Source organism: Eumetopias jubatus, unplaced genomic scaffold (assembly GCF_037043125.1).
Source record: "Eumetopias jubatus isolate StellerSeaLion01/CBP00866 unplaced genomic scaffold, mEumJub1_p1.0 scaffold_5, whole genome shotgun sequence".
NCBI lineage: Eukaryota > Metazoa > Chordata > Mammalia > Carnivora > Otariidae > Eumetopias > Eumetopias jubatus.
Genome location: NW_028274811.1, coordinates 52,869,197 through 52,890,318, shown reverse-complemented (window position 1 = coordinate 52,890,318; position 21,122 = coordinate 52,869,197). Strand labels below are relative to the sequence as shown.

The 21,122-nt window shown below is 40.7% G+C and overlaps 2 protein-coding genes and 1 pseudogene across 2 annotated transcripts; 2 read left to right on the top strand and 1 right to left on the bottom strand.

The window, feature by feature from the left end:
- The first annotated feature begins 258 nt into the window (after window positions 1-258).
- AK6 (adenylate kinase 6) lies at window positions 259-17,797 on the top strand. The gene is made up of 5 exons (XM_028089629.2): window positions 259-327; window positions 1,454-1,546; window positions 10,398-10,456; window positions 10,969-11,114; window positions 14,925-17,797. Exons 1-5 carry the CDS (start codon window positions 300-302, stop codon window positions 15,115-15,117), a joined length of 519 nt encoding a protein of 172 aa, XP_027945430.1. The 5' UTR covers window positions 259-299; the 3' UTR covers window positions 15,118-17,797.
- Window positions 1,460-3,274, top strand: TAF9 (TATA-box binding protein associated factor 9). The gene is made up of 2 exons (XM_028089627.2): window positions 1,460-1,546; window positions 2,292-3,274. The coding sequence occupies exon 2, from the start codon at window positions 2,309-2,311 to the stop codon at window positions 3,104-3,106; it is 798 nt and encodes a 265-aa protein (XP_027945428.1). The 5' UTR covers window positions 1,460-1,546; window positions 2,292-2,308; the 3' UTR covers window positions 3,107-3,274.
- Window positions 17,798-17,847: 50 nt separating the features above from the next.
- On the bottom strand, window positions 17,848-18,022 carry LOC114198284 (U1 spliceosomal RNA; annotated as a pseudogene).
- Window positions 18,023-21,122: the final 3,100 nt, after the last annotated feature.

Here is a 21,122-nt window from a genome sequence, read left to right as displayed (position 1 = left end):
GACACAGGCAGAAGGGCGGCCGCCAACGGCGCCAGTGGCTTAGGCATCTACCGCATTGCCTGACCCGAAGCGCGGACCCGACCTGTGCGCCTGCCTTGGACTCTGCGCTGCAAGCGTGCTATATTAGGCCAGGTAACCAGTGTTCAGTGACTAGGCGGTGGAGACGGGCTGCGAGTGCCGCACAAGGCCGGGAAGCCCCCGGGGCCACTGGCGCTAGCCGCAGCTCGCCGCTTCCGGCTCCTCCCTGTTGTGCGTAAAGCTCGTGGGCCTAGACGCCCGGAGCCAGCGCGGTGAGGACCATGTTGCTCCCGAACATCCTGCTCACCGGTCAGGCGCGCAGTGGGGAGGCGCTGGGCGGCGGGGTACTCCAAGGGCACCGAGTGCCGTGGGGTGTCGGGCGCCTGAAGGGGTGGCGTTCGGTGTTACGTTTCGAGGCCAGTGGAGGGCCGCGCGGCGTGGCAGTTGTCGGGGCCTCGAGACCGGTTCCTCCGACCGTTGCGGGAGGCGGGGTGGGGGGCGGGGAATGTTGATTGTGTTGGCCCGAGGCTGCTCCGTGAGAGGGGGAGACCTATTCAGGTCCCCTTTCTGGCAGACTGCCGAATCTTTCGGAATCTGGTTTTTGTTTGTAAAATTCTCTTGATTTCTTTTAGCAGGGTTGTCTGTAGAGTTTTAGCGAGATAATGTAATTTACTATCTGACCCTTAGTAGGTCTTTTAATGCTAGACGCCTTGTCCTTAGGCCTTCCTGGGCTATATTTCATTTTCCTTTGTATCTGACAATCACTTTTCGGTAAAAGGGTTCGAATATTTATAGGGTAGGGTAATTAACTTGCGGTGTACGTTTATTGAGTTAGCATCAGAAGCTTTTTTACTGTAAAATTCTCAGGGCGATAGCCGTCTTTCATACTGGTTAAATTTTTTCCATAAGAAATTTCTTAAATTTTTTTTAAAGATTTTATTTATTTATTTGACAGAGACAATGAGAGAGGGAACATAAGCAGGGGGAGTGGGAGAGGGAGAAGCAGACTCCCTGCTGAGCAGGGAGCCCGATGCGGAGCTAGATCCCAGGACCCTGAGGTCATGACCTGAGCCTAAGGCAGACGCTTAACGACTGAGCCACCCAGGCGCCCCAGTAATTTCTTAATTTTTTAAAAATTAAAGCAAATAAATGATGGTAATTTGAGATGGCTAGTGTTATTCTGGGAGTATCTGTTGTGGTGGCAGGCAGTCTGCGAATTGGTATCAGAATCCCCCAAGCCCCACTCCTGACAGAACAAATACACTTGGTGAGATCCATTATGCAACAGGCTTTGAGTAGTTTTTAATTAGGTTATAGTGTATATTAATTCACAGAGAATTATTAATTAGGACATTTTTCATTTCAGTTGTTAAAAACTTTAAAAGGGGTAGATAGGTGGCTAAAGTCTAACAAGCATCTGTGGCTTGTCTTACAGGTACACCAGGGGTTGGAAAAACCACGCTAGGCAAAGAACTTGCATCAAGATCAGGACTGAAATACATTAATGTGGGTGATTTAGCTCGAGAAGGTAAGGGATACATTGGCGTTGGTTTTAAAAAAAGAGAGTAGGTAATGGAATGTTAGTACTATACTTGTGAGAGGGTACAAAAAGCAGAGACAGCGTGCCATTAAGGAATTTATGCTCTGTCGGAAACCGGTAGAAAGAGAAAGTAATATGTATGTAGTACTATGTTTTGGTTGTTTTGACCGTTCTACCCCATCCTGCCCCACCTTGTTGGCCAGTAGTTCTGAATGGTAATGATTGGGAAGGCTTCCATGAAGAGATGGGACTTGGGGAGAATGTTTTTGATATGGGCAAACACATAAAGGTTTGGATGGTACCAAACATATTTGTGGAGATGGTGAGTATAGATCTCACTGAAAGGACAGATTATTTTGAACTCAGTCAGTAGGACATGATTTCTTCTATGGTTTCTTAGCTTTGTTTGATAGTTGCATGCCTGCACACAACTGCACATTATTCTAAAGTGATAAATGTTTTTATTTTACCTTGTTTTCTCCTTGTCTTTTATTACTTCCTTATTTGTGACTTCATTTTTTTATTCTGTAATGATTTGTACAGGATAGAAATACAATAAATTTAAAGCGAACTTTTAAGAGTGCCTCATTAAAATTAAAAAGATTTAACAATTTTAAATATATTTTCAAAAACTTAACAGTATTTAAAATTTTTTGAAGTTCCTGACAGTTGCTACTAAAGTAACTATTTCAGATTTGGTCTAATGTACATATTTTTTCCAAATGATCTAAAGTCTGATCAACGGATATCATGGAGTCTGGCAAGATGGCTTCTCCCAAGAGCATGCCGAAAGATGCACAGATGATGGCACAAATCCTGAAGGATATGGGGATTACAGAATATGAGCCAAGAGTTATAAATCAGATGTTGGAGTTTGCCTTCCGATATGTGACCACAATTCTAGATGATGCAAAAATTTATTCAAGCCATGCTAAGAAAGCCACTGTTGATGCAGATGATGTGCGATTGGCCATCCAGTGTCGTGCTGATCAGTCTTTTACCTCTCCTCCCCCAAGAGATTTTTTATTAGATATTGCAAGGCAAAGAAATCAAACTCCTTTGCCATTAATCAAGCCATATTCAGGCCCCAGGTTGCCACCTGATAGATACTGCTTGACTGCTCCAAACTATAGACTTAAATCTTTACAAAAAAAGGCATCTACTTCTGCGGGAAGAATAACAGTTCCACGGTTAAGTGTTGGTTCAGTTACTAGCAGACCAAGTACTCCCACACTTGGCACACCAACCCCACAAACCATGTCTGTGTCAACTAAAGTAGGGACTCCAATGTCCCTCACAGGGCAAAGGTTTACAGTACAGATGCCCACTTCACAGTCCCCAACTGTAAAAGCATCAATTCCTGCAACATCCGCAGTTCAGAATGTTCTGATTAATCCATCATTAATTGGGTCTAAAAACATTCTTATTACCACTAACATGGTGTCATCACAAAATACTGCCAATGAATCATCAAATGCATTGAAAAGAAAACGAGAAGATGATGACGATGACGATGATGATGACGATGATGACTATGATAATTTGTAATCTAGCCTTGATGCCTGTAACATGTATACTTGGTCTTGAAACCATTGTACTGAGATTAAACATGCATGCTGGGTATTTTCAAGTTGTGTTGTAGAAAACTTAACTGGCATTTAATGAGTAAATATGGTTATTCTTTCCACTTGAGATGTTGGGTTTTCTTTAATAGGATTAGTAATGGTTATTCATCAGCCTTTAAGTGTAAAAATAAAATTGTTCATCAATTTGATCATTGGTACTTTGGCAGTTATGTTTTTAGAAGCAGTTTTCTTAAGTGTCAACAACAGGAATAACTGATAACAACTTGAAGTTGTGGTCTGTTCATAAACAGTGAAGTGGTACTTCTGGTGTCCTCAGATGTTTATTTTTTTTCTTTTAAGATTTTATTTGAGGGAACGAAGCAGAGACAGAGTGGTGGGGAGGAGCAGAGGAAGAGGGAGAAGCAGACTCCACGCTGAGTGCAGAGCCCGTCGTGGGGCTCGATCTCACAACCCTCAGATCATGACCTGAGCTCAGATCAAGAGTCGGACGCTTGACTGGGTGACTGAGCCACCCAGGTGCCCCTTCAGATGTTTGGATCACAGTATGATCTCTGGTGTATAAGTCACTCTTATGGCTCCATGTCTCTTTTTTGGAGAGTCCACTTCATCTGTTTGGATTTCTCTTCAGTCACTCAGCCTCTTCCTGGGTCCTATTTTTCTATCTCTGGTTATATTTAAGGACCCCTTGGTGTGTCTCCCAGAATGTCCCCACTTTAAAACTTTAAAAATTTTTTCATTATCCCTTTTTGTGACTCACTTTTGCACATCTTAGCTTTGTCATATTTTTGGTACTGTAAGTCAGTATCATGCTTATATTTTTAATCCAGGTCTGGTATTTAAGTATAGTTAATAAAACTTAGGTATTTGCTTGCTGTTTTACATGGCTAGTCAGTCTCCCATTTTATACCTATATAAAATCTGGTTTTCTTCGTTTGCCTGTTGAACTTTACATTCTCTGACAAGTGATTTCAGAGTCACATACAGTTGTCAATTTCAGTCTTCCAGTTTATCTTAACCCACTGAATTTAACATTTTTAAACTTAAGTTGCTGTACTACGAATAGTACTGAGAGGAACAGTAACACTAGACACTTGGTTCCTTTCATACTTGTACTTGACACTGTTTTAGCCAGTGTATGTACACCTAACCGTGTATAGTCCCAAATGTCCTCTGTGGTTTTTAAAGATTGATTTATCCATTTGAGAGAGATTGTGCATGCACAAAGCAGGGGGAGGGGCAGAGGGAGAGGGAGAAGCAGGCTCCCCACTGAGCAGGGAACTGGATTGGGGGGTGTACCTCAATCCCAGGACCTGAGCCAAAGGCAGATGCTTAACCGATTGAGCCAGGGAACCCCGTGCGGGGCTTAATCCCTGGGGTCACAGCTGGACAGGTGCTTAACTGACTGAGCCACCCAGGCGCCTCCCCCCACCATATACTTCTTTCCCCACGATTTCAGTGCAGCTATATTGTAATTTTGCCCCTCCCTTTAGTAATCTCATCCACTCTGGACCAGTCACTCCCTTTTAAAAGAGCCTAACTCCTAGAGACCTACAAAAGGTAGCCACCTTGGTAGTTCCCAGACCTCTTCAAACTAACAGACTTAAAAAGCACATGCTCTGAAGTCGTACTTGAACTTGCCCACTCGTGATTCCTGTTACCCATGCATAGAGACACATTCAAACACTACACAGATGCATTTGCCCTATAAATCTTTATGGTTTGCCTAAAAAATCGATATGGTCCCCATCCCATTTTAAAGCCCATTTCTGCTGAATCTTTTACTCCTTAAGTTTCTTTTCCTTCCTTCTTTATTAGTCTTAAAAAAAAAAGGGAAAAGTAATAAAACTTGAACTTTTTCTGATAAAGTCCATCTTCCATAATATATAGATGATGAACGGTCATACTTTGCCTTCAGCCTTCCCTGCAGCCACTCTCCTGAGTCCCCTTCAGTCTATGCACAGCGCACTTACTGTTCCTCAGGCACTGGGAATTCACCTCCATGTCTTTATACGTGCTATTCTATTCACCTACAGATGCTCTTCCTTACCTACCTTTTTTTTTTTTAAGAGTTTATTTATTCATTTGAGAGAGCGAGAATGAGAGAGAGAACACATTAAAGGGGGTAGGGTCAGAGGGAGAAGCAGACTCCGCTCTGAGCAGGGAGCCCGATGTGGGACTCGATCGCAGGACTCCAGGATCATGACCTGAACCGAAGGCAGTTGCTTAACCAACTGAGCCACCCAGGCGCCCCACTCTTCCTTACCTACCTTATAAAAGGCCCAACTCAAATGTCACATTTTGTTGCTAACTTTTCTAAGTAGATTTCATTGTGCTTTATCTACATAAAAGGTCAGGTATTTAAAAAAAAAAAAAAGGTCAGGTATTAAAGTACTCAATCCTTCCAAGCCAATTAACTTCGTGTACTAGTTGTGTCACAGACATAAGCTTCTTGTTGGATTGAAGTAAATGTAAATATGTTTCCAAAGTAAGAAATCTGAAGGTCACCTGGCTGGCTCTGTGGTCAGAGCATGCAACTCTTGATCTCAGGGTTGAGTTCAGGCCCCATGTTGGTCATGGAGCCTACTTTAAAAAAAAATTAGGGGTACCTGGGTGGCTCAGTTAAGTGTCTGCCTTCGGTTTGGGTCATGATTCCAGGGTCCTGGGATTGAGACCCACATCGGGCTCCCTGCTCAACAGGGAGTCTGCTTCTCCTCCTGCTCCTCCCCCCTCACTGCTCGTGGGCTCTCTCTCTCTCAAATAAAATCTTTTTTAAAAATTATATAAAGTAAGAAATCTGAAAATGTTTTAGTATTGGCAACAGCATCAAAACAGCATCCCAAGATCATTAAATAACAGCTTTCACGTGAGTGTATAAATTCTAGGATGGCAGTTAAAGAAAATGTAATGATTTTATAGTTTAACAACGGCTGGGAAGATCTTTTGAAGTAAGAACTTACCATTTAACTGGCCCCACAATCATTTTTCTTCTGCAACTAACCTAACTTTAAATAAATCATAAAAATTTGTTGAGAGAAGATTAATTTTCTAAGCTTTTGGTAGTTTTTTTTTTAAGATTTTATTTATTTGAGAGAGAGAGAAAGAGATAGCACGAGAGGGAAGAGGGTCAGAGGGAGAAGCAGACTCCCTGCTGAGCAGGGAGCCCAATGCGGGCCTCGATCCCGGGACTCCAGGATCATGACCTGAGCCTAAGGCAGTTGCTTAACCAACTGAGCCACCCAGGGGCCCTAAGCTTTTGGTAGTTTAATCAATTCAAGCCTTTTCATCTCTTCTAGATTAGGACCCTATACATACACAACTCTAAATCTGACTTCCAACGGAAACTTTCTGAAGTAGTATAATTTAAAAAAATTAAAAGCATACATTTTTCCCTTTTTTGGGGAAATTTGAAATGAAGTTTAGAATCCATTTCTCCATTCCCTGTGGTACAGGTTATAATAATCAGTCATCTAAAATTCTGCAGTAGCCTTGGTGTTCCTGCTTCTGGATTTGCTTCCTTTCAATTCATTCTCTACAGAAAAATCAAAATTATTTTAAAATATTTGTAATTGAGGGCGCCTGGGTGGCTCAGATGGTTAAGCGTCTGCCTTCGGCTCAGGTCATGATCCCAGGGTCCTGGGATCGAGTCCCGCATCGGGCTCCCTGCTCCTTGGGAGCCTGCTTCTCCCTCTGCTTCTCTCTCTCTCTCTCCCTCTGTCTCTCATGAATAAATAAATAAAATCTTAAAAAAAAAATAAAATAAAATATTTGTAATTGATCATGTCATTTCATGATTAAAATGCTTTAATGATTTTACTTTACCTTGGGATAAAGTCTAACTCTGCAACCTTTAAGGCCCTTTTTGATCTGGCCTTAATTTACCTGACCCTTTATCATCTATTTTCCAACTAGTCTAAGAGACTTTCCCTCCCTTGAGTCCTCCCCTCCTAATTCTCTCTGGCTTTGAATATCTTTTTTCTCTGTTGAAAATAGTCCTCCCTACTTTTTTCCTCTGGTTACTGCTTCAAGTCTCCCCTTAAGTCACTTGCTCCAGGAAGCCTCCCCTAATATCCCGTGTTTATGTTCCTAACATAATAGGTGTCCATACTTTTGCTCTTATAACACCAGGAATCATAACATTAAAGTATTATCCTAGTATAATTTCTAGGTTACTTGTCTGTCCTCTCTCATTTTATTGTAAACTCTTTGAGGGAAAGACAATGTTTGCCTTCCTGGTCATTTTGCTCACTGTTAAATCATTAACCCTACAGACACTTATACATGGTATTTGATAAATTTTTTTTTAAGTGAACATTTGAAAGCTTGGATTACACTATTAAACTACATTAACATGATTTAAGAAATCCTGCATTTCAGCATTGCAGTATAAAGACTTTAATTCTAAGTTAATATTGCAGTAGTTGTCTTTATTTTTGACAGCATATATATTTTTTTACTATGTTATGTTAATCACCATACATTACATCATTAGTTTTTGATGTAGTGTTCCATGATTCATTGTTTGCGTATAACACCCAGTTCTCCATGCAGTACGTGCCCTCCTTAATACTCATCACTAGGCTAACCCATCCCCCAACCCCCCCCCCCGGAACCCTCAGTTCATTCCTCAAGAGTCCATAGTCTCTCATGGTTCGTTTTCCCCTCCGATTCCCCCCCTTCATTTTTCCCTTCCTGCTATCTTTTTTTTATTAACATACAATGTATCATTTGTTTCAGAGGTACAAGTCTGTGATTCAACAGTCTTACACAATTCACAGCGCTCACCATAGCACATACCCTCCCCAATGTTTATCACCCAGCCACCCCATCCTTCCCACCCCACACCACTCCAGCAACCCTGTTTGTTTCCTGAGATTAAGAATTCCTCATATCAGTGAGGTCATATGATACATGTCTTTCTCCAATTGACTTATTTCGCTCAGCATAATACCCTCCAGTTCCATCCACGTCATTGCAAATGGCAAGATTTCATTCTTTTTTTTTTTTTAAGATTTTATCTATTTATTGAAAGAGCACGCACGCGCATGTACAAGCAGTGGGAACAGCAGGCAGAGGGAGAAGCAGGCTCCCCCCTGAGCAGGGAGCCTGATGCGGGACTCAATCCCAGGACCCTGGGAGCATGACCTGAGTTGAAGGCAGACGCTTAACAGTCTGAGCCACCCAGGCGCCCAATTTCATTCCTTCTGATGGCTGCATAATATTCCATTGTACATATACCACATCTTCTTTATCCATTCCTCTGTCAATGGACATCTTGGCTCTTTCCATAATTAGGCTATTGTGGACATTGCTGACAGCATATATTTTTAATGATTTCACTAGTCTTAAAAGTCAAGGGTTTAAAATGTGAAGGAACATCAGTATTTATTTCAGATTCCAACATAGTACAGAATCAGCAGTAGGTATTAGATTTTGTTCCATTGTAAAAATAATACACAGAAGGGGCGCCTAGGTGGCTCAGTCGTTAGGCATCTGCCTTCGGCTCAGGTCATGATCCCAGTGTTCTGCAATCAAGCTCCGCATTGGGCTCCCTGCTCCAAGGGAAGCCTGCTTCTCCCTTTCCCACTCCCCCTGCTTGTGTTCCCTCTCTAGCTGTGTGTCTCTCTCTCTCAAATAAAATCTTTTGAAAAAATAATACACAGGAAAAGTACTCCAAATCCTAATTTATTTTCATCTTTTGTTTTTCTTCTAATCTTTGGCCCTGTTGCAGACAACTTTGAATTCTGCTTTTTATGTTTTATCCTTTGTGTTATAAGCATTTATCTTGTGCAATCTAGTCTATACTACATAATACTACCTTAATATTTACTTTAATTATATTTCATCAAATTAGAAAACCGAGATTTAAGTATTTCCTTATTGTTGAACTTTTTTTATCATTTTATCACTTAAAATTTTTTCAGGTTAGAAGTAAATGGTAGAGGATGTCTGAATAGCACATTTTTTTTGAACATTTTATTTATTTATTTGACAGAGAAGAGAGATAGTGAGAGCAAGAACATAAGCAGGGGGAGTGGGAGAGGGAGAAGCAGGCTTCCCGCTGAGCAGGGAGCCTGTTGTCGAGGCGCTAAATCTCACAACCCTGAGATCACGACCTGAGCCGAAATCAAAAGTCGGATGCTTAACCGACTGAGCCACCCAGGCGTCCCTAACCTTTGCCAAAATATCCAAGGGAAAGATGTGGGAAGACTATAGCATGCTCTTAGAGATGGCTAAAAGGATGGTCTAAGCCTGTCTTATTACCTGTCTCTTAGAGATTCAGGTGAGGGTGGGATTATGTTTATTTATGTGGGAGAGAGCAGAAGCACAAGTAGGGGTGGAGGGGAGGGGCAGAGGGAGAGGAACAAGTAGACTCCCTGCTGAGCAGGGAGCCTGGGGAGCTTGGGGAGCTCAAAGCAGACCTGGATCCCAGGACTCTGGGATCATGACCTGAGCTGAAGGCAGACACTTAACCGACTGAGCCACCCAGGTGCTCCTATGTATCACCTTCTAAAGCAAGACATCTTTGAAAGCCAGTTTTGATTTGTTGGAAAATTCTAATGTGAGATTTAAATCTGCCTTCTTTATAACTGCCCATCATTCTTGTTTTGCTTTCTAAAGTAAGATGTTTCTTTAACCTGTGGGTTTTGGGGATACTGGAAATCTAGAAGTAACAATACTGTTCAGGAGCACTTGGGTTCTGACTCTTCTTCCCCAGTTCCCACGAAGATGTCACCTCCATGACAGAGGGCTCATTCTTAGAAACGAGAATCTGTCATTGCTTTTACTGAGTTCCATCTCCTTAGCCTTATAAATGTTATAAATGTTGATCTGCTGTTAATGCGTGTGTTTGTATTCATGTGTCCCCTCTTCCCACTAAACAGTAGCTCAACAAAAATAAAATACAATCCTCTTCTAACAGCCCCACAAATTCTGAAATTACTCGTTTTTTAGTTGGTTTCAATTTTGATAACTTAAAAATCGGTATTAGGGTGCCTGGGTGGCTCAGTCATTAAGCGTCTGCCTTCCACTCAGGTCATGATCCTGGGGTCCTGGGATTGAGCCCCGCATCGGGCTCCCTGCTCGGCCGGGAGCCTGCTTCTCCCTCTCCCACTCCCCCTGCTTGTGTTCCCTCTCTCACTGTCTCTCTCTCTGTCAAATAAATAAATAAAATCATTAAAAAAATAAAATTAATTGAAGACTACTGAGTTACTTAGGAAATACTACTTTAATATGCCAATGTAAATCTCTTTTAGGGCAGTTATATGATGGCTATGATGAAGAGTATGAATGCCCCATTTTAGATGAAGACAGAGTAAGTACAATTTTTTTAAATAAAGTATACTTTTTTTTATTTTTTTATTTTTTAAAGATTTTATTTATTTGACAGAGAGAGAGTTAGCGAGAGCAGAAACAAGCAAGGGGAGTGGGAGAGGGAGAAGCAGGCTTCCCTTGGAGCCGGGAGCCCAACGCGGGGCTCGATCCCAGGACCCCGAGATCATAACCTGAGTCGAAGGCAGACGCTTAATGGCTGAGCCACCCAGGTGCCCCTGTTTGTTTTTAAAGAGAGAGAGAGAGAGAACACAAGGGGAAGGGCAGGAGCAGAGGGAGAGGGAGAGAGAATAAGCAAGTTCCATGTCCAGCATGGAGCCCGACACGGGGCTTGATCTCACAACCCTGAGATCACGACCTGAGCCAAAATAAAAAATTGGACACTAAACCAATTGAGCCACCCAGGTGCCCCTATAAAGTATACTTCTTAAAATTTAATAGGAAAGTTGACCTCATTTTTTTTTAAGGAGCATTCTTTTTTTCCCTTTCTCACAGGTAGTTGATGAATTAGAAAACCAAATGAGCGAAGGTGGAGTTATTGTTGATTACCATGGTTGTGATTTCTTTCCTGAACGCTGGTTTCATATAGTTTTTGTGCTGCAAGCAGATAACAGTGTATTGTACAAAAGACTTGAAACAAGGTAAGAAAGGAAAAACGATGAATTCTTAAAGTATGATATAAACCTTTATTCAGATTCCTGAAATTGGCCAGTATTACCATGATAAAGGATTCTATTTGAAAATGTGATTTTTGGTCTCTCATTATAAACCATGTCTATATGGTACCAATGTTGTGAATCCAAAAGAAAAAGATCCATGTGTAAAACACAGGCAGCAGTGTATAACTGAGTAAATTAATACCGCAATTGACAGTTTGATTCAGTAAAATATACTATACAGCAACCCTATTTAGTTATGCTCTTTCCTTAAAGTAAAACCTTGCTGGGAGAACAGCCAAGCCAAGGACATACTCTGACTACTGATTGATTGAACATTACCCTCTCACATTATCCCCTCAACATGAATGGGAGAGTTTATGAAAAACGGACATGATAAATCAACATTTCACCACCTTTAAAATATATTTGAGTTGGTTCTTCCAAGAGGGCATCAGACTTAATCCAGAATAACCAAAAAAGAGAAAATTTTTATGGGAAACGTTTTACCACTGTCTTTTGATTCAAGCTGGGAAAGATAGAGGTTCTAGAAGGATTTACAAGACAATCTCAGGAGGGAAGCTCCAAAAGTTTGCCCCTAAATTCAGGATTAGAATTTGAAGGTCTCTCTGACGGTGGTAGTCAGTTCTCACTAACCATCACTGCATGGGATACTTGCAAAATCCTTGCACCAAGGAATATAGTAGCAAATATACAGGGAGAGTTGGAGCTAGACCTAAAACTTTAATCATCTTTCTTTTGGCAGTGAAAAGCCATTAAAAGTATTTTATTTATTTCTTAAAGATTTTATTTATTTGACAGCGAGAGAGGGAACACAAGCAGGGGGAGTGGGAGTGGGAGAGGGAGAAGCAGGCTTCCAGCCGAGCAGGGAACCCGATGCGGGGCTCGATCCCAGGACCCTGGGATCATGACCCAAGCCAAAGGCAGACGCTCAACCATCTGAGCCACCCAGGCGCCTCTACCATTAAAAGTATTTTAAATGGGAAGTAAGAGAGACCATAATGGTATACATCCTTTTCTCCAACAAGCCAATTTAAAATTTTTATTAAAATTTACTGTTTTGGGACACCTGGCTGGCTCAGTACAGCATGTGACTTTTTTTTTTTTTTAAAGATTGTATTTATTTATTTGACAGAGAGAGAGAGACAGCAAGAGCAGGAACACAAGCAGGGGCAGAGGGAGAGGGAGTTCTCCCCGCTGAAAAGAGCCCGATGCGGGGCTGGATCCCAGGACCCTGGGATCATGACCTGAGCTGAGGGCAGACGCTTAACCTACTGAGCTACCCAGGCGCCCCACAGCATGTGACTCTTGATCTTGGGGTTGTAAGTTAGAGGCCCAGGTTGGGTGTAGAGATTACTTAAAAATAAAATCTTTAAAAAAAAAAAATCACTGTTTTATGTAAATAGCCAGACTGACAAGGTCTGAAAAAGCTATGAGAAATCTAGGCTTCTTTTGTTTTTAGCCACTGAAAAAGTTACAAAGTAATCACCTTTAGAAAAACAGCTCTACTAAATTCACATACATAAAATGTACCCATTTGAAGTATACAATTCAGTGGTTTTTAGTATGTTCACAGAATTATGCATCCATTACTACAACCAATTTTAGATAATGCTCATTGTCCCCCTCCTCCCAAAAAACCCATACCCATTAGCAGTCACTCTCCATATATCCCCAGCCCCCCAGTCCTAGGCAACTGGTAATTTACCTTCTATCTCTGTGGATCTGCCTATTCCTGGACGTTTTATATAAATGAAATCAGTATGCGGTCTTTTTTTTTTCAAATAAGGTTTTTTTGTTGTTTTTTTTTTTTCAAGATTTTATTTGACAGAGAGAGAGAGACAGTGAGAGAGGGAACACAAGTAGTGGGAGAGGGAGAAGCAGGCCTCCCGCCAAGCAGGGAGCCCGATGCGGGGCTCAATCCCAGGATCCTGGGATCATGACCTGAGCCGAAGGCAGATGCCCAACAACTGAGCCACCCATGCACCCCTTTTGTGGCTTTTATTTAGCGTAATGTTTCAGGGTTCATCTGTGTTGCAGCATGTATCAGTACTTCATTTCTTTTATCAAATACTATTCCATCGTATGTATATACCATATTTTATTTATCCATTGATCAGATTATAGATGTTTGGGTTGTTTCCATTTTTGGCTATTATAAATAATACTGCTATGAATATCCGTGCCTGTGGTTTTGTGTGGACATTATGTGTTCATTTATCTTGGATATGGAATTTAAGAATGGGACTGCTGGGTGATACGGTAACACATGTTTAGCCTTTTGAGGAACTGTTAGACTATTTTCCAGAGTGGCTGCACCAGTTGACCTTCCCAAGAGGAATGTATGAAGCCTCTAGTATTTCCACATCCTTGAGAACACTGGTTATCTGTCTTTTTGATTGTAGCCTTCCCAGTGGATATAAAGTAGTATCTCATTGTGGTTTTGATTTGCATTGCCTTGATCACTAATGATTTTGAACATTTTTTCATGTGCTTACTGTCCATTTGTATGTCTTCTTGGGAGAAAGAGCTCTTCAGATTCTTTGCCCAATTTTTTATTGGATTATTCTTTCTTTTTAAGAGTTCTTTGTGTATTTTAGATGCAGATCTCTTATCAGATACTTGATGTGCAAAAATTTTCTCCCATTCTGTTGTATTTTCATAAAGCTAATCACCTTTTAAGTAGTTCAGTTTAATCTTGTTACAAGGTTGAACTAATTTGAATTTGAATATTTTCTTTATTTTTTTCATTAGCTAATTGACTAATTTACATATCTGCCTAAAGATTATGTAATTTCTTTAAATGTTTTTGGAATTGGGAAAGCATAGATAGATCTATCTGTATGATCAAGTACCCAATTAGTATATAGTGTTCCCATTGTAAGTATTCCATTTTTTAAATAGATTTTAAGTAATCTCTGCATCCAATGTGGGGCTCATAACCCCGAGATCAAGAGTCACATGCTCCACCGACTGAGCCAGCCAGGCGCCCCCCATGAGTATTTCATTTTTTTAAAGATTTTCGAGAGAGAGAGAATGAGAGATAGCACGAGAGGGGGAAGGGTCAGAGGGAGAAGCAGACTCCCTGCTGAGCAGGGAGCCCGATGTGGGACTTGATCCCGGGACTTCAGGATCATGACCTGAGCCAAAGGCAGTCGCTTAACCAACTGAGCCACCCAGGCGCCTGAGTATTTCATTTTTATATGCCATCTAGTTATTTTATCTGTCTATATCTTAGCACATCTAATGCTTTTGAAATCTAGGACCACAGCTATAGACTTATTTCATAGCTCAATATCTGGCTTGAGCTAGATAGATATGTTTGCTAACTGAGTGGATGACGAATTGTGGGGAGAAAATTAAAATAAACCTAAACACTGGACCTTAGTTTAACCCTCTTGTCAAAAAAGTCTCTCATATTTACAGGTGCCAGTCTTATTTTCTCAAGGTAAATAGACTACAAGAAGTATTTTTGCATGATTTTTCATGTATTTAAAAGTGTCCAGGGGTGCCTGGGTGGCTCAGACGGTTAAGCGTCTGCCTTCGGCTCAGGTCGTGATCCCAGGGTCCTGGGATCGAGTCCCGCATCAGACTCCCTGCTCCTTGGGAGCCTGCTTCTCCCTCTGCTTCTCTCTCTCTCTCTCTCCCTCTGTCTCTCATGAATGAATAAATAAAATCTTAAAAAAAAAAAAAGTGTCCAGTTTCTAGTATGTTTCTAAAATTTCAGTTAATGTCATTCAGTTTGCTTTTTGTTTTCTCCTCATTGCCTTCCAGGGGTTATAATGAAAAGAAACTAAAAGACAATATTCAGTGTGAAATTTTTCAAGTTCTTTATGAAGAAGCATTAGCATCCTACAAGGAAGAAATAGTACATCAACTGCCCAGCAATAAACCAGAAGATCTGGAGGATAATATCAATCAGATATTGAAGTGGATTGAGCAGTGGATCAAGGATCATAGCTCCTGACTTACAAGACTGGCCACTTTACAACCACTCTTGTTATATCCCTGCCATAATGAATAAATTGTCCAGTTATCAGTAAAACTTTCTTATTAAGATTGTGCTGTAGGACTAGTAGATGGATAATCTAAAGGTTTATGTTTGGGCTTTTTTTCTCCACGAGAAAGCAAAACATTCTCAAGTATAGTATATATAATATCATTAAGGATTTAGAGTAAAAACTGTCATCTTAAATGCTTCAACTGCTGAAGAATAAATAAATCTGACCAAATGGGTGGCTATCTTCTAAGCTGGTTACAAAAGAAAATGAAGATGATCCCTTAAAATAAAACTTAAGACTAAGGATAAAACATCAGAGTTTTTCATTTTTATTTCTTAAATTAAAAAAAGAAACACATGATTAAGTGGTAATGCTTATACTATGTATAAAAACCAAAAGGTACAAAAGAGTATACTGGAAAGGTAGGTTTCCCTTCCAGGCCATCCCTATTCTTCAGCCACCCAGACCCCCCTCCCTTTAGGAAGTAATGTTGCTGGCTTCCTGTGTCTCTTTTCAAGAGATTTTATGCTTGGGAAGTGTGTGTGTATGTTAGTTTCTTTAAGCATGTGGAAGCATGCTGTGTATGCTGTTCTGTATTTTTTTTTCATTTAATGTTACGGAGAGTATATCATCTCAGAACATACAGACCTCCCTATTCTTTTAAATTAAGATAAAATTCACCATTTAAAAGTGCACAATTGACTGGCTTTTATTATACTCACAAGAATGTGCAACCATCACACATCAACTGTTACTAATTCCATATATAACATTTTTATCACCCCACCCAAAAGAAGTCCCGTACTATTAGTCACTTCCCATTTTTCCCTTCTCTCAGCCCCTTGGAATCACTGATTTGTCTATATGGATTTGCATATTCTGGGCATTTCATATAAATGGAATCATACAATATGTGGTCTTTTGTGCCTGGCTTTTCCGACTTAGCATAATATTTTAAGAGTCATCCATGTTGTAGCCTGTACCAGCGCCTCATTTTTATAATCAAATAATATGCCACTGTGTGTACCACCTTTTGTTGATGCATTCCATCAGTTACATGATTAGGTTGTATCCATTCTGGGTCTTTAAAATTATGCTCTGAACATATGTGTACATGTTTTTTTTGTGGATGTAGGTTTTCAATTCTCTTGGGTATACAGGGAAATTGCTGGGTCATACTGCAACTGAGTTTAACTTTTTGAGGAAATACCAAACTGTTTTTTTGCAAAGTGGTTGCATTACTTTACATTCCCACCATCTTTGTAATAGGTATCCAACTTCTCCACATCCTTGCCAACACTTGCTACTGTTTATCTAATAGTCATCCTGTGGATGAAATTGTCATCTTTCGTTCTGGTCTTCAGTGGTCTTCATTTTGGTTCATTTTGGGGCAGGGTGGGGGGATGGAGGGGCAACAGGAGACAGAATCTCAAGCAGACTCCACACCCAGCAGAACCGGATGCTGAGCTGGATCTCACAACCCTGAGATCATGACCTGAGGCAAAATCAGGAGTCAGAGGCTTAACTGACTGAACCACCCATGCACCCTGGGCTGCTTTTCATATGCCTATTAGAAGATGATCCCTATGGGGCACCTGGGTGGCTCAGTCGTTAAGCATCTGCCTTCGGCTCAGGATCGAGCCCTGCATCAAGCCCTGCATTGAGCTCCCTGCTCAGTGGGAGGCCTGCTTCTTCCTCTCCCACTCCCCCTGCTTGTGTTCCCTCTCGCTCTCTGTCAAAATAAATAAAATCTTAAAAAATATATATCATTCCTACATCTTCTTTGGATCCCTAATCTTTTTTTTTAAGTTTTATTTAAGTAATCTCTATACCCAGTGTAGATTAAGAGTCTGAGATTACTATTTTTAGTAATACTAATGGCTGTTTGAAAAGACAGTATTCTTTTCATTAACTGGGATTCACTAAATTATCAAATGATTGCTAATTATCTTAACACTAAAACTGATTCATCATAAAGGTTTTCCTTCAACAGAAGGGAGATTATGATCTATTAGGGAGTTTAATATGGAGCTATACACCTTTTGGGAATTTTGTAAATATACTTACTAATTTCAGTCCTATGTTTTCATGTGAAACTAGTAACAACTCTTTAACATCTTACACTTACTTGAAGAAAAAGGTCTTAGGGACGCCTGGGTGGCTCAGTCAGTTAAGCGTCTGCCTTCAGCTCGGGTCATGATCCCAGGGTCCAGGGATTGAGTCTTGCATCGGGCTCCTTGCTTAGCCGGGAGCCTGCTTCTCCCTCTGCCTCTAGCCCTCCCCCTGCTTGTGCTCTCTCTCCTCTTTCTCGCAAATAAAAAAATAAATAATAAGTAAATAAATAAAATCCTTAAAAAAAAAATGAAGGTCTTAGAAATAGCCCCATTTACTGTTTGGTTTTTTTCAAACCTAATTGTTAAGTTTTTTATTAAATAGACTAAAACAAACTTAAGGAGAGGGGCACCTGGGTGGCTCAGTCACTTAAGTGTCTGCCTTCAGCTCAGGTCATGATCTCAGGGTTCTGTGATGGAACCCCACATCGATGGCTCCCTAATCAGCGGGGAGTCTGCTTCTCCCTTTCCCTCTCCCTCTGCCCCTCCCTTCCACTTGTGCACCCTCAATCTCTCTCAGATAAATAAAATCTTTAAAAAAGGAGATAAAAAGTGTACCAAATTTTTTTTTTCCTCTTTTTTTAATAGGGGAGGGCGCGAATGCAGTTCCACACTACCACAAATTATGCAGTTGAGTTTGCCACATTTGGGGAAATCGCAGGGGTCAGCACATCCGGAGTGCAATGGAGTGCAATGGATGAGCCTCGCCCTGGGAAAACCACCTTAGTGATCATGGTATCTCCCCCGCGAGGTTAAGTATAAAAGTGTATCAAATTTTTAATCATTTTCTATTTCTGTAAATGAGACTTCTTAATAAGATTTATTCAGTTCCTCATGAATGCCTTAATAAGCTTAGATGTATGCATAGCCACTATTTTCCTTTTGCCCGCCCTCGTTGGTATATATATTCTTGTGCAGGCTTTGAAAAAGGGGTTTGGCCTCACTTCATCTATATTTCTTCTTACCACCAATCCCTGACCAACATTTAAATTTTTTTTTAAGATTTTATTTATTTATTTGACAGAGAGAGACAGCGAGAGAGGGAACACAAACGGGGAGTGAGAGAGGGAGAAGCAGGCTTCCCGTGGAGCAGGAAGCCTCACACAGGGCTCCATCCTAAGACCCTAGGATCATGACCTGAGCCAAAGGCAGACGCTTAACGACTGAGCCATCCAGGCACCTAAATTTGTTGGCTTTTAACAAAAAGTGATGGCGCTCAAAACTGTCAAGAAACATTTATCATTTCCTATGGAGTGCGGAGAGTCCAAGGTTAAAAAAAAAAAAATCACAGTTCTTAGTAACTTTAATTGCTGTACATGTGAAAAACAATGTCATGAAAATTATTTATATATACCTAGACTTTTTTTTTTTAAGATTTTATTTATTTATTTGAGAGAGAATGAGAGATAGAGAGCACGAGAGGGGGGAGGGTCAGAGGGAGAAGCAGACTCCCTGCTGAGCAGGGAGCCTGATGCGGGACTCGATCCCGGGACTCCAGGATCATGACCTGAGCCAAAGGCAGTCGCTTAACCAACTGAGCCACCCAGGTGCCCCTATACCTAGACTTTTATGTAAAATTTAGTTCCTTAACCCTTTTGATAACATAAATCCCTTTGACAGTCTGATATAAGCTATGAACACACTTCCTCCAAGGAAGACAGATACACATATATTACTATAAAATGTTTTTTAGGTTTTTCAAAGACTCACAGACCCCTGAAATCCATTCAGAGGTTTATTGTCTAAGGGGCTTATTTTTATGGAAGGGAGGATTCAAAAAATTACAAGGTTGGGGCACCTGGGTGGCTCAGCTGTTAAGTGTCTGCCTTCCGCTCAGGTCATGATCTCAGGGTCCTGGGATCAAGCCCCGCATCGGGCTCCCTGCTCTGTGGGAAGCCTGCTTCTCCCTCTCCCACTCCCCCTGCTTGGGTTCCCTCTCTCGCTGTGTCTCTGTCAATTAAATAAATAAAATCTTTACCAAAAAAAATATTACAAGGTTAGTGAATAAAAAGCCAAATGGTCATTTGGTCATCCTGGGGGTCCTCACCAGTGCATTAGGCGAGAAAATAAATAAAGACATACTGAGCTGAAAGGAAAAAATAAATTATTCTCAGTTAACAATATTATGTAGAAATTCCAAAGAGAATCCATACAAAAGCTGATTCTAGAACTTATATGGAGACATACAGGAACTAGAGTAGCCAAACAATGCTGAAACAGAAGAACAAAGTAAAAAAAAACAAAAACAATAAACAAACAACCCTACTGTACCTGCTTTCAAGATTTGCTATTAAAGACAAGCAAGAGAATGTGACATACTGAAAGAATGGACACAGATCAGTGGAACAGAGTAAGAGAGTCGAGAAAGAAACCCATGCCAATATAGGCAATTTTTGATGGAGGTGCAAAAGGCAAATCAATGCGGAAAATAATTTTTAAAATGATGGACATGCATATCAAAAAGTGAACCTCAGAGCAATGGCTGGCTCAGTCAGTGGAGCATGAGACTCTTGATCTTGAGGTTGTGAGTTGCAGGCCCACACTGGATGTAGAGATCTTAAAAATAAACTTTAAGGGGTACTTGGGCAGCTCAGTTGGTTAAGCGTCTGCCTTTGGCTCAAGTTATGATCTTGGGACCCTGGGATAGATATCTGCATCGAGCCCAACACCAGGCTCCCAGCTCAGTGGGGAGTCTGCTGCTTCTCTCCCTCTGCCCCTTCCCCCACTCATGATCTCCCTCCCTCCCTCTCTCTCAAATAAAGTCTTAAAAAATTTTTTTTAAAAAGTGAACCTCAAACTTAACTACATACCATATTAATGCGAAATGTTTCAGAGACCCAAATGTAAAATCTAAAATATATATAGAACTTCTAGCTGAAAACTAAGTAAAAAAGTTTAGTGTTCTTTGATTAGGCACAGATTTCTCTGATAGAACATGAAAAACACAAGCCAAAGAAAAAAGAATCGATAAATTTGACTTCATCAAAATTTAAAGCTCTTCCTCTCTTCAAAAGACACTTAAGGGACGCCAGGCTGGCTCAGTTGGTAGGGCATGCGACTCTTGATCTCAGGGTCATGAGTTCGAGCCCCACATTGGGTGAGGAGCCTACTTAAAAAAAAAAAAATAGATACTCTTAAGCAGAAGCCACTGTTTGGGAGAAATGTAAAACAAATATATGAAACAGATTTGTCTTGAAAATATACAAGGTACTCTCAAAACAGTAAGAAAATGAAAAACTTGATATAAAATTATCAACAAAATTAGCAAACCTTTATCTAGATTGACCAAGAAAAAAGAGAAGACTCAGATTACTGTAATCAAGAATGAAAGAGGCAGTATTACTACTGATTTAACAAATCAGATTATAAAGGAATACTATGAACAACTATATGCCAAAAAAATAATTCCGATGAAATGGGCAAATTCTTAGAACTTCACAAGTATTGAAACTTACTCAAGAAGAAATACAAAATATGAATAGACCTATAACAAGTAAAGAGAATGAATTAGTAGCTTTTTAACTATTTAAGAGAAATGACAGGTGCCTGGATGGCTCAGTCGGTTAAGCATCTGCCTTCAGCTCAGGTCATGATCCCAGGGTCCTGGGATCGAGTCCTGCATTGGCTCCCTGCTCAGTGGAGAGCCTGCTTCTCCCTCTCCCTCTGCCCCCACCCCCACTTGTGCTCTTTCTCTCACTCGCTCTATCTCAAATAAAATCTTAAAAACTTTTTTTTAATGTATTAATCTTGAATCTTGATTTGTTTAGTAGTATAATAACTTTTTAAAAAGTAGATTTCAGGGGTGCCTGGGTGGCTCAGTCGTTAAGCGTCTGCCTTTGGCTCAGGTCATGATCCCAGGG

Excerpts from the sequence above, each read along its gene's own strand:
- AK6 (XM_028089629.2), top strand. The coding sequence starts at position 300 with ATGTTGCTCCCGAACATCCTGCTCACCG. Across the intron at positions 1,547-10,397 it reads GGGTGATTTAGCTCGAGAAG|GGCAGTTATATGATGGCTAT; the intron begins GTAAGGGATACA and ends AATCTCTTTTAG. Across the intron at positions 10,457-10,968 it reads CCATTTTAGATGAAGACAGA|GTAGTTGATGAATTAGAAAA; the intron begins GTAAGTACAATT and ends CCTTTCTCACAG.
- TAF9 (XM_028089627.2), top strand. The coding sequence starts at position 2,309 with ATGGAGTCTGGCAAGATGGCTTCTCCCAAGAGCATGCCGAAAGATGCA.